This window comes from Stegostoma tigrinum, chromosome 23, assembly GCF_030684315.1.
Source record: "Stegostoma tigrinum isolate sSteTig4 chromosome 23, sSteTig4.hap1, whole genome shotgun sequence".
Lineage (NCBI taxonomy): Eukaryota > Metazoa > Chordata > Chondrichthyes > Orectolobiformes > Stegostomatidae > Stegostoma > Stegostoma tigrinum.
Window position 1 is genome coordinate 6,279,852 of NC_081376.1, and position 15,768 is coordinate 6,295,619.

The window sequence follows — 15,768 nt, forward strand, 5'->3', positions numbered from 1 at the left end:
CTGACAGAATGCCGTATTGCCAAAGGCTTGACCTTTCTCAGGAGATATGAGAGCAAGGCCGCACTCTCAGGTGGATGCAGAAGATCCCATGGCTGCGTTTGAAAGAGCAGCAGTATCCCGGCAAACATTTACTCCTCAAAGCAAATCCGCAATCAGATTCCTAGTCTGCAGCATGTTTCTGTGTGAGCCTGCTGTGAGAAAATTGACAGCCCCACCTCCTGCATTACAACAGTGACTGCAACACTGAAGTACTTCACTCTCTGTAGTGCGATTTGGGGCATAGAGTCATAGAGCACAGAGCCAGACCCTTCGGTCCAATGAGTCCTTGCCAACCATAATCCTAAACTAAACCAATCACACCTGCCTGTGCTCACCTTTTAAATGTTGTAACTATACCCACATCCACCACTTCCACTAGAAGTTCATTCCACACATCAACCACTGTCTGTGTAAACAAAAATGCCCCGCATGTCATTTTTAATTCTTTCTCCTCTAACCTTAAAAATATGCCCCGAGTCTTGAAATCCCCCACCATAGGGGAAAAAAAACCTCTCGGTCATTCACTTTATCCATGCCCCTTACGATTTTATACACCGCTATCAGGTCTCTCCTCAAGTGAAAGGCGGCCCAGCCTATTTAGTCTCTCCTTATAATTCAAGCCCTCTATTCCTGGCAACGTCCTGCAAATCTCTTCTGAACCCTCTCCAGCTTAATAACATCCTTGCTATAAACACGATGACCAGAAATGGGCACAGAAGAGGCTTTACCAACATCTTGTACTACCTCAGCACCTGGTGACCCAAAAGATATTATGTAAATGCAAGTCTTCATTTTTCTTCCACACATCTAAATTTACCGAAGATAGAGTGGAACTCGTAATAGGCAACGTGGATTCTCTGGAACACAATATTGTATAATGACACTTAGTATCAGTGTAGAGCGTAGATTTACACTCAATATTTCCCATCTGATAATAATCTGGCTCACCAAGAGTGTAAGTGCTGCTGCATTCTTGCATAGACTGAAGTAAATCAGAGAAGGAATTAAGATGATCAAAAGGTTTGCCATCGACTCCCAGCAGCTAACAATGCAGCAGCAGCGGAAGTTATTGGACAGAAGGAAATCGGGTCATCCTGTTAGTTGTTGCTCAGGGGAAGACCGTTTCAACTGATCCATGTGAAGTGCCAAGAATTAGTCATTGCAGCTTGCTGAGCAAATGGTATCATAACTGTCCCAGATGTTAAGCTGTGGTACTGTTTGTATTTTTACATCAAAAGGAACTAAAATCGGAAGATTACCACTATTACAGGCATGCCAAAAAAAATCAAGGCAAGGAAAATATCAGCCCAACTTTACATCATTTCAGAACCACTAATACATTGTGCACCTAAAAACAACCTCAAAATTATATTCTCAGTCCACGTGGATTGGAACAATTAAAACTCAAATTGGTTTTGTCATTCATTTTCAGTAAACGGGATGAAAAAAACAAAAAGTTTCAGGGCAGAAAATGTACTCCTCCCCACAGGATAGGTTTCAGAACAGATAACAGATTTAAAAACCAAATATAATTGACAAGCTTATCACACAGATCATAGAGGATCAAATTCATTAGTTACTGTTCTTACTAAAAAGTAAGAAAAAAAACTCCCAAAGGAAAAGTGAATGGCTTGAAAAACTTTCTATCAAAGACAGTCAAATCTCATCTAACCAAGGCAGTTAAAGGAACTGTTATATTGAGAAAGTCAAATGTGGATGCAGCATAACAGCAGAATTAAACAGACTGTGGTTTAAAAACAGTCAATCCTTAGAAGCCATCAGGATAGTTCAAAATATTTGTTTTTCCATGTAGTGGACATACAACTGAGTTGAACGATATGGATTGTGACATCAGCATGCGAGTCTAGCTGACACAAATGCAGACTTGGTTTGTGATCTAAGCTGACAGTTATTTCCTCTCATTTTCCAACATAATTTCAGAGAGTTGCACCAGACATATTTCTAAAGTTAGGGGGAAGACAAAAAGTCGTTCATTATATTCCAGACAAGAAAAACACACATGGGCTGATTTTCACTTTGGGAGTAACAGGTTCAAGCACTTTGACAACTGGGCCTCACCTGCACGATACAGGTGTACTGAAAACCTGCACCAGTATTCCCAAGTGTAGGACATTGAAAAAGTTGCTGTTTTAGTTTTGTCGGGGCAAAAATGCGGTTGTTAGTTTACTAATGGTTGCTCCAGAATTCACATGTGCATCATCACACGTCTATTGAGAAATTAAGCACTGGAGAACACTCTTTTACAGCTTTGGGACACCAAAAGTTGGTTTTGAGGTAGTTTTAACAGTACGAAAGGCTGTGAACAGTGTAGTCAGTGCAGTATAGACCCGGACAAAAACCAATACGGAGACATATTTGGGGTGGGGTGGCGGGAAGGGGGAAAACAAAGCAGAGCTCAGCCTAGCAAAGAGGGGTGACTGCCACTGTGATTGTTTCAGATTTAGCTGAAAGCACAAAGTATGGATCTCCTCCCACCATAGGGACCAGATGCTTTTGCCATGGATTATAAACGGTCAAAGGAAGCAGCTACTAAGAGACTGCTGCAGGTTACACTTGGCGAATTAAAGAGCCTGTCATCGTCACGAAGACAGTACAAACTTTAGAAATTCAACCTTTGTGACAACATTTGTCAGAAACCTAAACAATAAAGTCAGGCCAACATTTCAGCAAAGGCAATGAAATAACACAGAAGGAGACATGCAATGAGGCTCCATCCCTTCAAGTGACAGAAATGGATGGATGAAATCTACAACATAATTGCAATTCCCAAATCTGAAACCCTCTCAATTCCAGATGTCTCTTTTTGTAAGGGTCAAGTTCCATTTTTTAACGCATATAATTAAATAACAGAACATGGTGTCACTGCCTGGGCCAGCATTTATTTTCCATCTCTAGTTAGATATTGATAGAATCCCGCCAGTGTGGAAACAGGCCATTTGGCCCAACAAAAACACACTGACTCTCCAAAGTGTATCCCATCCAGACTCACCCCATTTTCCTATTCATACCTGCCCTGAGAAGGTGGGGGTGAGCTGCCTTCTTCAACCGCTGCAGACCATGTGCTGTAGGTGGACCCACAATACCTTTAGGGAGGGAGTTCCAAGACTGCGACCCAGCAACACTGAAGGAATGAAGTTATATTCCCAAGTCAGGATGGTGAGTGGCTTTAAGGGGAACATGCAAGGAGGGGTTGTGTTCCCATGTATCAGCTACCCATGCCCTTCTAGATGGAATTAATTGTGGGTTTGTCGAGGGATCGTTGGTGAATTCCTCCGGTGTACATCTTGTGGATAGTATACATTGTCGTTACTGGGCATTGGTAGTGGAAGGAATGGATGCCAAATCAAGCAGGCTGCCTTATCCTGGATGGTGTGAAGCTTCTTGAGTGTTGTTGGAGCTGCCCCCCCATCCAGGCAAGTGGGAAGTATTCCATCTCCTGACTTGTGTGTGGTAGATGGTGGATAGACTTTGTGGAGTCAGGATCAGAGTTACCGACTGCAGGATTCCTAGCCCCTCATCTACTTATTGTAGCCACATTATTTATATGGCAAGTCCAGCTTAGTTTCTGGACAATGATTAACCACCAGGATGTTGATAGTGGGGCTTAGTGACAGTAATGCAATTGAATGTCAGAGCAGTGGTTATGTTCTGTCTTGTTGGAGATGGTCATTGACTGGCATTTGTGGGGTGAGAATGTTATTTGTTACCCCAAACGCATTTGGGCATGGATTGCTTCAGTCTCCATGATCACAAATGGTGCTGAACATTGTGTAATCATTGGCTAACATCCCCATTTCTGACTTTATGATGGTAACGGATGAAGCAGCTGAAGATGGTTGAGCCTAAGGCACTACGGAGTAGAACCAGGGCCTTGCAGCAAAAATGGTGGCATTCCTGTCTCTGTTCAAATCCCAGCTGCTCTGGAAGCAATAACATCTCTGAATAAGTTGGGTGGAAGGAAAACTCCAGAAGCAGATACAAGTACAGCACCAAGGAGCAAATCACTCAGCATAGGGGTATGTGTGTAGGCAAATATTTACTCCTTTCAAATGACATTTGGTGCTATATTTCAGGAGTTAATGCTCTTGAAGGTACTTTGGCCGTTCTAGTCTTGTCTTGGATCCTATACTGTAGGTAACTATGAAGCTTCAGTGAGTTAAACCCTCCGCATTCCCCATTTTTAAACAGATTTCGTTTGGAGGGTTCTGGATCCAGGGACATTGCACAGAGAATTAAGTTTCCCAGGCGATTCCCATGGAGGGGAAGGTGCCAGGGATTCTGCAAGGTCCCTGCGAACAACTCCAATCTCTCTGCTCCTACATACTGTGGTCATTGGAATATCTGGTCCGATCCTTAGCAACATTGTGGAAGTTTCCTCTTGTGGGGGAAATTTCAAACCCAGGAGCCATTGTTTAAAAACAAGCAGGTACCCATTTAAGACAGAGATTCTCTTTCTCAAATAGTGGCAAACGTAAAGTGCGTGAAGCTTTTTGTAAGGCAGAGGCAAACCGTTTCTAGATAAGGGGGTGAATGTTCATAGGTGGTGGATGGGAACATAGGGTAATCGGATCAAACATGAACTACTGAATAGTGGAGCAAGCTCGATGTGCTGACAGATGATATGTTCATGGCGTTTTACTATTTGTTTGTAATTTTTCCCCAGACAGAACAGGTAAAAGTCTGGCAACAGGAGTAGGCCAATCAGCCCTTCAAGTCTGCACTCCCACACAGTAAGATCATGGCTGATCAGCGGCCTAGCTCCATATGTCTGCCTTGGGCCCACATCCCGTGATACCCTTCCTTAATAAAAATTTACCTCAGATTTAAATTTGACAATTGATTTAGCATCGATCATCATTTGAGGAAGCAATTTCCGAACCTTCGCTGCTCTTTGCGTGTAGAAGTGCTTTCTAACATCTCCCCCGAAAGGCCCTGGCACTAATTCTTAGAGACTTTGTCCCTGGCTCTGGAATCTTCATTCAGTGGAAATTCCACCCCCCCCCGCCAACCCTGTCTTTGCCTTTAATATACAGAAGGCATCAATTACATCACAGCTTTATTCTAGAATTTAGAAGGTTAAAGGGTAATTTGTCTAACTTCTCCTCATACCTGGGTTTCAACGGATAAGTTAGCATTTTGTAAACCTACATTGAACTCCCTGCAGGACCAAAACAACAGTCTTAAGGTGTGGTGCCCATTCTTGCTCACATTACTCGAAGAGGGGACTAACCAGGGTTTTAGATAACTGCTGCATTATTTCATTAGCCTTCTTGACTGTTTTGTGCATCCGGATATGCCATGCACCTGAGCCCACAAATCTCATCCAGACATGCACTGTATTTCACTTTGTGCCTCCTAAAAAAATACTCTGATCTAACCTTTTTGGTCTAACATGGATAACCTCACACTCAAAAATCCACCTGCCACAGTTTTCCCCATTCACCCAATCTATCAACATCCCATTGTAATTTTATGCTGTCATCAAAAGTTACAGAGCTGCCTGATGTTGTGCCATTAGCAAGTTGGGATGTTTAACTTTTTACACCATTATCTAAATCGTTAATAACATTGTGAATAATTGAGGCTCAACACTGTTCTCTACAGGTCACCACTAGTCACTTCCTGCCCATTTGAGTAACTAGTCAATATCCCAATACCCTGTTTCCTGTTGCTAAACCAATTTCCCATCCATGTTAGCAATTTGCCCTCAATTCATGATCTTCCACCTTAGTGAACAGTCTCTTAAGTGGGACATCCTCAAAAACATGCTGAAAGTCCATTTAAACAAGTTACCTCTGTTCACCAGCTTTGTCATCTCTTCAAATAATAAAAAACTGAGGCTTATCACTTCCCCTTTGTGATTCTATACCAACACTCCCTGACCAACTGAAATTTTCAGGTAAAAACCAAAAGAACTGCGGATGCTGTAAATCAGGAACAAAAACAAAGTTGCTGGAAAATCCCAGCAGGTCTGGTGGCATCTGTGAGGGAGAAAACAGAGGTAACGTTTCAGGTCCAGTGACCCTTCCTCAGAACTCTCAGAAATGTTACGAACGCCACGGCCAGAAACATTAACTCTGCTGTTTCCTTCGCAGATGCTGCCAGACCTGCTGAGTCTTTCTAGCAACTTTGCTTTTGTTCCTGAAATTGAGATGATCAGTTACATTATCCTTGAATAATCAATTCCAACAATTTGCTCACCACAGATGTTAAGATGAATGGACTATAATTCCCACTTGAAGAGTGGAGTGACATGAACAAATTTCCAATCCAAAAATGATTGTACCTTTTCAAAAAAAAAAAATTGATCAAAGTTAAATACAATGAATGTTCAATGAGACTTGGGGGTTCACACTCATACCTCTCTAAACTGCCTCAAAAAAGGGGCAGAAAATAGTCAAGAAAGCTAACTCTTGCTTCCAGAGAACTCTGAAAGATCACTGTTGAAAGATCATTGTTAAAATATTGGCAATGTGCTGCCCTACCTCCTGATGACAGTGAGAACGTAAACAGAATGGATGAAGAAGAGAGGAAAAAAATGGATCCTTGCAGGTTTGTACACAAATATATTACTGGTTAGTGAGATAACAATGTGTAGAGCTGGATGAACACAGCAGGCCAAGCAGCATCAGAGGAGCGGGAAGGCTGATGTTTCGGGGCGTCTAGGCCCGAAATGTCAGCCTTCCTGCTCCTCTCATGTTGCTTGACCTGCTGTGTTCATCCAGCTCTACACCTTGTTATCTGATTCTCCAGCATCTGCAGTTCCTATTATCTCTATGACCGGTCAGTGAATGGATTGCTCTCACATCCCTAAGCATCATTTAGATACCAGATAACTGGAGATCTATGCTACTAAAATAATACCATTTCATTCACTCTATTCTCTAAGGAATAAACCGAATGGTTTTAAATGGATTTTTCCCCATCTCATCAACAATTCCTTCCACTTTGCTATCAGAGATTTCAATGTGTGGAGTTGCACTTCTTGCTATTTTCCACCACACTTTGCTGCCATCTAGTGTCTACTTTTAGACTGCTGGCAAGGATCCAATCAAGACAGCATGGGTCATGTGGCTTTGACCAAAGTTAACACACTGGAGGTGATTTTTGGCTCACTTTCCGACGCTAAATGAATGTGGTCCGGAGCAGAAATACCATTAGCAATAAGATACCACGTTAATAAAAGGGTTTGAAGGCTGTACTGGGGAGTGCCCTCGAACTTCAGATTCCAATTGGAATTACATGCTGACAATTGCCTCAGGACCCCCTCCCATCAGCAGTTTCACTGCAAACAGGGTGTTCAATACAAGCATCGAACACTTCCTGAATGTAAAATCACCAATAACAAAAAGCAAAGCATTTCGGAGGGAGGTCTGAAATAAAAGCAGAAATTGCTGGAGGAACTCAGCAGGTCTGACAGCATCTGTGGAGACAGAAAAAGAGTTAATGTTCCAAATACAGTACAAATCTTCTTTGCTTGTGACTAATTACCAATTAACCTGTTGGTTGTACGTCACTTGCTACTCAAGAGGATTTCTGAAACTTCAGCAACATTTCTGGGACATGTCATCAGGATCGGGGGCACTCCAGCGATATTAATTCTGAGAATGCTGTCAGACTTTGCTGTACAAGGGTCTGTAAGGGTTAATTCCAAGGACTGTCTAAGCACCTCCCACTGTGAAGAAGTTGTATAGATTTGGGGGTCGGGTGCTGGCTGAGACCGAACATCTTTCTTACAGATGTCAGTACACAGACTATGCAACAACTCTACAGAGGTCGTTATCCTGTCACCAAGTCACCCTTAACTTACACATGTAGACCTTGACACTGATCCAACTCCTTCACAGTCAGCTCTCAGACAGCGCAGAACCTTGGATACTCCTATTTATATCTGTAAGCCTCCCTGATTGGGGCTGTTAGCCTAGTGACAATCAGGGAGCTCATATACTGTGAGGTCTACCTGCTGACCTTGTTATAATCAAGTTACACTGATGTGTATTGTACATAATTGCTATATTATAATAAACTACATCTTTTCTTTCAAGCCAAGTGCTTTGTGCTGTTGCTATGGTATACATGCACCTCCAGGAGGCACTCAGTACATTGCCACCCAACAAAATTGCGAGGAATGTTATAGGTCAAGGAAATAAAGAAAAGGGACTATGCCAACATGGATACAAAACTGGCTTTGGGATGAAAGAACGGCAGTAATTGTCAATGGGTGCTTTTCAGTTCCGAGAGGTGGAGAGAGCAGTAGGATGGTAGCATGATGGCTCAGTGCGGCCTCACAGCACCAGGGATCTGAGTTCAATTCCACCCTCAGGTGAGTGTGAGTAGGTTTTTCCGATTTCCTCCCGAAGTCCAAAGATAGGCGGGTTAGCCCTGAGAAATGCAGGGTTACTGGGAACAGGGAATGGGGGTTGGGTCTGGGTGAAATGCTCTTCAGAGAGTCGGTGTGCACTTGACAGGCCAAGTGGCCTACTTCCACACTGTAGGGATTCTGGGATTCTAAAGCATACAGTACACTCAGCCCCATTAATAGGGACATAGAATCCAAGAGAAAGGAAGGGACATTGAACTTGTACAGGTCACTGCAAAACATGGAAACTTATGTTAAATTGTAGTAGACAATTTCATTTGCTACTTTTCAGTGGTATGGCTCGGGACCACAATGAAGCGTTGACTAGGCAGCTAGATTAACCTATCTTTATATCACAATTGTTTTCACAATGTGCAATGGCTCCAGTGGAGAACACTACCCGAAAACATGGTGGAATAATTCAAGTGGGGAATGGATGGTTAGTTAAATCGAAACAATATTCAGGGTAATTGGGGAAAGGCAGCAAAAGTGCAGTCGTGATGCAGAGATACAACAGAGCAGGCATGATGGGCTGTTACCTCCGTCTTGTAATAATTCTGTGAAATTGTTTAGTACCTCCATGTTTAATTCCCTTCCTGAGGCTACAATTCAAATGTTTCGGTGCATGCTGAACACAAATTAGCCCATTTAAAGAGTCTGCGCATGTATGCGCCCACACAAAAAAAAATTGACAGCCTGCATATTTAAAAAATCAACCATATATCTTTTTAAATCTCTTTTCCACAAAGTATTTCAACTGAAATGTAGTTCACCAGATAAAATATTGAGGGAAACAGTAAGATTTTGAGTGAAAGGAAGAGGAACTTTATGCCATTCTGATCTCAAGAAACGCAGCCATGCACATAAACTCTTGTTATCAAGTTTTAAACAGTGGTGGCGCATCTATTACAGAAATAAAGATCAAGGGGACAGTTTAAAAAGAGCTTTCTTACAGCCACTGAACTCAAATTATTGTGGCAGTGATAATGGGAACTGCAAATGCTGGAGAATCCAAGATAATAAAACGTGAGGCTGGATGAACACAGCAGGCCCAGCAGCATCTCAGGAGCACAAAAGCTGACGTTTCGGGCCTAGACCCTTCATCAGTAAGGGGGATGGGGTGAGGGTTCTGGAATAAACAGGGAGAGAGGGGGAGGCGGACCGAAGATGGAGAGTAAAGAAGATAGGTGGAGAGGAGAGTATAGGTGGGGAGGTAGGGAGGGGATAGGTCAGTCCAGGGAAGACAGACAGGTCAAGGAGGTGGGATGAGGTTAGTAGGTAGGAGATGGGGGTGCGGCTTGGGGTGGGAGGAAGGGATGGGTGAGAGGAAGAACAGGTTAGGGAGGCAGAGACAGGTTGGACTGGTTTTGGGATGCAGTGGGGGGAGGGGAAGAGCTGGGCTGGTTGTGTGGTGCAGTGGGGGGAGGGGAGATTTTGAAGCTGGTGAAGTCCACATTGATACCATTGGGCTGCAGGGTTCCCAAGCGGAATATGAGTTGCTGTTCCTGCAACCTTCGGGTGGCATCATTGTGGCACTGTAGGAGGCCCATGACGGACATGTCATCTAAAGAATGGGAGGGGGAGTGGAAATGGTTCGCGACTGGGAGGTGCAGTTGTTTATTGCGAACCGAGCGGAGGTGTTCTGCAAAGCGGTCCCCAAGCCTCCGCTTGGTTTCCCCAATGTAGCGTCAATGTAGCAATGTGGCGTCAGGTTAAATCTAACTGGGTGTAGGAGCACATTACTAAATGTGCTGTCTCCTTTTCATATCAGCTCTGAGGAACTAGATTTGAAACATTAGCTTGCTCTCTCTCTCCCTGGATGCTGCCTGATCTACTGTGATTTCCAGTACTTTTTGTTTTCAGTTATTTAATTGACATCACGTATGCTCAACAAATGTAGAATTTTTAGATCTGAATTCTTGGTGAATGGCCTGAAAGCAACAGAGCTTTTCAGTCCAGCTGTTCTGAATCTACCATTCTCCTCCTCCTCCTTGTTGTTCAGTTAATTTTCAGGATGTGACAATATAAGACCTATTCAAGGGCAGCCCTTGAGATACACTTCCCTGGTGCATTCCTTTGTCTGGCTTCATTGTTTCACTGTGCAATACGCCCCCGCCCAGCCACCAAGCTGCATGATCTACAATAGCTTTTCATCTCAATATGAGAAACTTTAGCCTAACAGGTTTAGTTTATACCTTTCTGGAAGCTTAACATGTCTGTAATGCATGTAGGACAACACTTTTCACTGTACCACGGTACACGTGACAATAGTAAATCAAATCAAGCAAAACTAGAGATAGCAGGAACTGCAGATGCTGGAGAATCTGAGATAACAAGATGTAGAGCTGGATGAACACAGCAGGCCAAGCAGCAGCAGAGGAGCAGGAAAGCTGTCATTTTGAGCCTAGGCTCTTCTGGTTTTAGTCAGTCATTCCAATGAATTGTTGATTTCAATTCATTCTAGATTTTGCTGAGGAATGGTTTCATGAACTTGGTTCAACCTGTAATCAGGTGATTATTGTGGCCATCTTAAAATCAGTAATCTTTAAAAAAGGTACTTTGGTCAATTAAAGGGTCCAGTGTTAAAAATCTGATGATAGGAGCCACAAATTGTTCGTCTTTTTCTTGTCACTTTCAATAAGTCAGTGAAACAAGAAAGTTAGACAGCATGCTGACACCATTTCAAACAGAGGGGAGAGAGTAACTCTTCCTTTTCAGCACAATGAATGTAGAACACCGACATTTTATCAATGCTCAAAAGGTTTAGTCCCATTCACCGCTGCTCTACAGCCTGGATTTTTTGTTTTATTTTGTTAATCAGCTGGAAAGGAGGCATGCTACTGCAAAGTAAAGTTAATACCATGCAGTATCGCGCTTGTACGATCTGTGTTACTAATAGAAGCACAGCGCCCCATTTCCAAGGGTCAGACTTTAACATTTCTTTAGCATGGGAGAAAAAACTGTTATTTCACCATTCCAAAATATTTTTGGATCGTGCAAAAAGACTAAATCTCATGCAATATTGAATAAAATTGGAGCAAAACAATCCATGTTGTGATTAATTTGACAGGGGGGTACTGTTAGGTTTTATATTACTGTTAGGAACAGTGGGTCAGTTAGTTCAGTTGGCTGGACTGCTAGAAGAGCAACATTAACAGCCACCATTTAAATTTTGCACCAGCTGGGGTTACTAGGAAGGATTCTCCCTCTCAACATCTCCCCTCGCCAAGATGTGGTGACCCTTAGTTTAAACTGGAGTCATTTCTTCCATGAGAGCGCAGCCTTTGGGACTTCACCTTTATCCCCATATTCAGGCTATCTGAATGCAGAGTAATTTGCATGGAATAAAAATTACACCAGGACACGTTAGCACTAATGATTGTAAAAGGATCTCATTTCAGGAGTATGCTGTACTGTGACAATATGGCCAGTTTAACTGCTTACTCCAATAAAGGCTTCTATTCTATAATAAACATGCAAAAATAGCACAAGACTCAGCTTTGCAGAGATTGAGGTAAATAGCGTTAAAATAAACCATGTTATGTAGCCTACAAAGTACAGAAATCAGAGGTAAACAAAAATGATTCAACTTGAGATTTTTAGCCCGCTGTTTGATGAGGTTTCTGTTCCAGCGTTAAGCAGAGTGTACATACTGAAAGATTAGGGTCTTGCAAAGCGCAGACATTGAGAGTGGTGCCAGAGGGCTGCTATTAATAACAAAGCCGTTAACAGCACCTTCAGAAGGAGCAGGAAGGTACATCAGGGCTGCCAAACTGTAGCCCCCACGTAAAATGTATTCTGGTCAGGTCTGTACAAATGAGCCAGTTCATGAACAGCCTGTGGGCTTGGCTCTTTTCAGAGGTGTACGTTACACAAAAACGACCAATCCTGGCAGAAAAATATACTAATTGTTATTCTATTCATACCATATTTCATATGTTGTGACTAACTGGCCAGCCACCACTCATTTCCAATAGACAAATTAGTACGCCTCAGATTAAAGGGAGAGAAGACAGAAATACACTGAAGGCAGAAATGCATGATCAAACCTACCCTTAATCCCTCTCTTACAAGCAAAGTCTTCTTCACAATCACAACCTGAATGAGTGCAAAAATTAGAGTAAACTCCATGATCATCCAGTCAGACTCCAGTTAATTTAAAGCATTTGACTTTTCTTCCAGTGTAGTCACTTTTATTTCCTTAACCCAGTTACAGAGCCTGATGGAGAATGCATTAAAATCATGTATCAGGAAAATACAATAATACGAGAAGTGTGCTATAACAGTAGTGGTGTCTGGGACCTATTTTTGCAGTGAACAGCTTTTGACAGAAGCCTGCCCTGGGGTGAAGCTGTCTTCATTCCAACCCTGCGCTACGCAAGTATTTTCAATGGTACATCAATCAGCAAGTCAGAGTAATCAAGATGCCTTTGCCTTGAAAAATTCTCTCGGTGTTTTGGAAACATTTCAAAAAGACACTTACCTTTTGATGGTCTGTGTTATGGAGGTCTGTCTTTGAAATGCAGTCCGCCTGTGTTCGTTTGGTGGCGAGGATATCCTCGTGTTTTCTGGTGGCATGCTGATACTTCGCAAGTATGGTTGGTGTCTTGAAGGCTGGCCCTGAAATGAGGCAAAAGGGATGTTACTTCCATTTAAAAAAAAAAAGAGTTTAGCTTAAATTCACCAGACACATCCGTCCCCTGTCATCCTCATCTCGTCTGGACAGAGACAGAGGCACACTTTCTGATTTGATTTGATTTATTGTTGCCACATGCACCAAAATACAGTGAAAAGTTTTGTTCAGCGTGCAGTGCGGGCAGATCATTCCGTACATAGATTACAGGGTGATGAACAATGCAAGGAATAGTGTGTTACAGCTGCAGACGTGCAAACAGCAAGGCTAACTTTAGATTTGAAATTTGAGAGGTCCATTCAGCAGTCTAATAACAATGGGGAAGAAGCTGTTCTTGAGCCTGTTGGTGTGTGTGTGTTCAAGCTTTTGTGCCTTCTGCCTGATGGTACAGGTTGGAAGAGATAAGGGGGTGGGAGGGGTCAGTGACGATGTTGGCTGCCTTCCTCAGGCAGCAAGAAATATAGATGGAGTCAACAGATGGAAGGGCGGCTTGTGATGGACTGCCTATCCCATTACCAATTAGAAAGTATTTCATTCCTGCATCCGGCATTATAACTGGGAAAATGTCAACATTCACTTTGGCAGAAACCCAATGGCCAAACAGCAGGATAGCCTTTATTGTGAAGAGGATAGAGAATAAAAGGTAGGGCCATATTTCTGTAGTTGCACAGGACATTAGCGCAACCACACCTGGAGCAGAGTTGATGGATTTGGTCCCTTTACTGAATGAGGCATGTCCTTGCATTTGGTGGTTTTACCATGAAGTTCACAGGGCAGGCTCCTGGGACAAAAGGTTGAGACAATACCCATTGGAATTTAAATGAGCTTATTGAAGCAGACAAAGGCGGGGGGGGGGGGGGGGGAACCTTGACAGTCAAGATGCTCAGAGGATGCTTCCCCTCCTGGGAAACCAGAATGCACAGCTCAAAGCACAAAAGAAGGTCTCCTGTGTAAGACAGGTAGCCGACTACACAAGCCACCCTTCCATTCATTGGCCCCATCTACATTTCTTGCTGCCTGAGGAAGGTAGCCATCACTGAAGACCCCTCCCACCCCCTTGTCATCTCTTCCAATCTCTTCTCTCAGGCAGAAGGTATGAAAGCTTGAACACACGTACTAACAGGTTCAAGAACAGCTTCTTCCCTGCTAATGAGGCCTGTGAATGGGCCTCTCAAAATTTCAAATCTAATGCTGATCCTGCTTTTTGTGCACTTTTTTGCAGCCATTACTTGGTATTCCTCGCTCTGTTCTTTCAAGATGGAAGCGAGGAGAAAGGTTTCCTGTGTCTCCTCTCTCCCCTCAATGAGAAACAGACATTGATTATTGAATATATTCGAGCCCAACTTCAGCTGGAGCTTGACTGGTAAGGGAATTGGGATTTGTTTGGGGCATAAAAATAACTGAGGCAGAAAAGTGAAGTTTAGGCTTCAATCCAATCAGCCATTATCTTACTGACTGCTGGCAGCAGGAAAACAATCTATTCCTGCTCTGTACTCTCGATCTTACATAGACAAAGAATAGAGGCAATCTCCATCCTCACTTTCTGTCACCCCGCCCCCATCCTGTACATACATTCCCAATGTTACTTTAGCCAAATGCTCTTTAGCCATAACTTTTTTTTTGCCAATGTTAACTCTGGGCACATTGCCACGACGTACAAAATGAACTGCTCAAGGTGGGTATTTGGTAACCTGCTGTTTACATACCAGAAGCTGGGGTGGGGAAGAAGTGTTGTGTTGGGGACGGCAAACAGGGCAGAAGGAATAAGGAACACACAACAAAATCCTGTCATTTGACAAGTCTGGAGAAACAGATGAACCTTGAAGTTTACATCTACGTACCCTCTGGACGTGGCAGGGCAAGTCAATAGGTGATCAAACTGAGGACAGATATTGACCAAAGCTTATAGCACACAAGCAGGGAGATTACATATTGGAATTGGTTCGGGAACTTTATGCAATTCTGCCAAAGTCTGGACGCTGCACTACAGAAAGGATGCCGTCATACTGGAGAGAGTACAAAAGGAGTTGAGAGATTACTAAGAGTACATAGCATTTGCAATGATGGAAGATTGGTTTGTTTGGATCAGAGGCGCCTGAGGGTGATTTAACAAAGGTGTAAAATAAATTACGTGGAGACTTGATTGAACTTGACATGGAAACGAATGACTCGCCTCCCATCAGTAGATTTTTGACTTGAAAACAAATCATTTGAATAACAGCTATACCACAGTATACTTCATAACAGAAAGAGAAGTAAAACCCTGGTAATATGAGCCCATGAGCTGCCTACTCTCAAGTTCACCTTACCTTCCTACTGAATTAAGTTCCAGTGCCATATCAAGCAAGCTGACAGGTCACCACAAACTTAATTTGTGTCACCAGATTTGAGTATTTTCACACCAATATTTAAGAATATCGTGTACTATAATACACTTTTCAAAATTATTTATTTGCATCAAATGTGTAATAGTACAGGCTCCTTTTTCAGGGTTTGACCCACACATGCGCGCTGAACTGAAGCGCGCACACACTCCTTTCTACACTTCCCAGATGCTCAACTGCGCATACAACTGTCTCCCATTGGTTGGTGCTGACTATTTGAGAAAGTATTTGACCTCCAAAACTACTTTTTCTGGTAGGTCACTCATTTTGATGGCACAAAGGAGAGCTTTCAACTGTTGTGAATTGAAACATTAGGTTAAAAAACTCTGCTC

General features: G+C 42.9%; 1 protein-coding gene across 7 annotated transcripts in view; it reads right to left on the minus strand.

The window, feature by feature from the left end:
* rhbdf1a (rhomboid 5 homolog 1a (Drosophila)) overlaps nt 1–15,768 on the minus strand; it is a 320,599-nt gene that overhangs the window by 107,742 nt on the left and 197,089 nt on the right. For all 7 annotated transcript variants that reach the window (XM_059653890.1, XM_059653891.1, XM_059653892.1 and 4 more), the window contains one exon: nt 12,903–13,039. In XM_059653890.1, the coding sequence (XP_059509873.1) occupies nt 12,903–13,039 (137 nt within the window). The remainder of the gene's footprint in view (nt 1–12,902; nt 13,040–15,768) is intronic.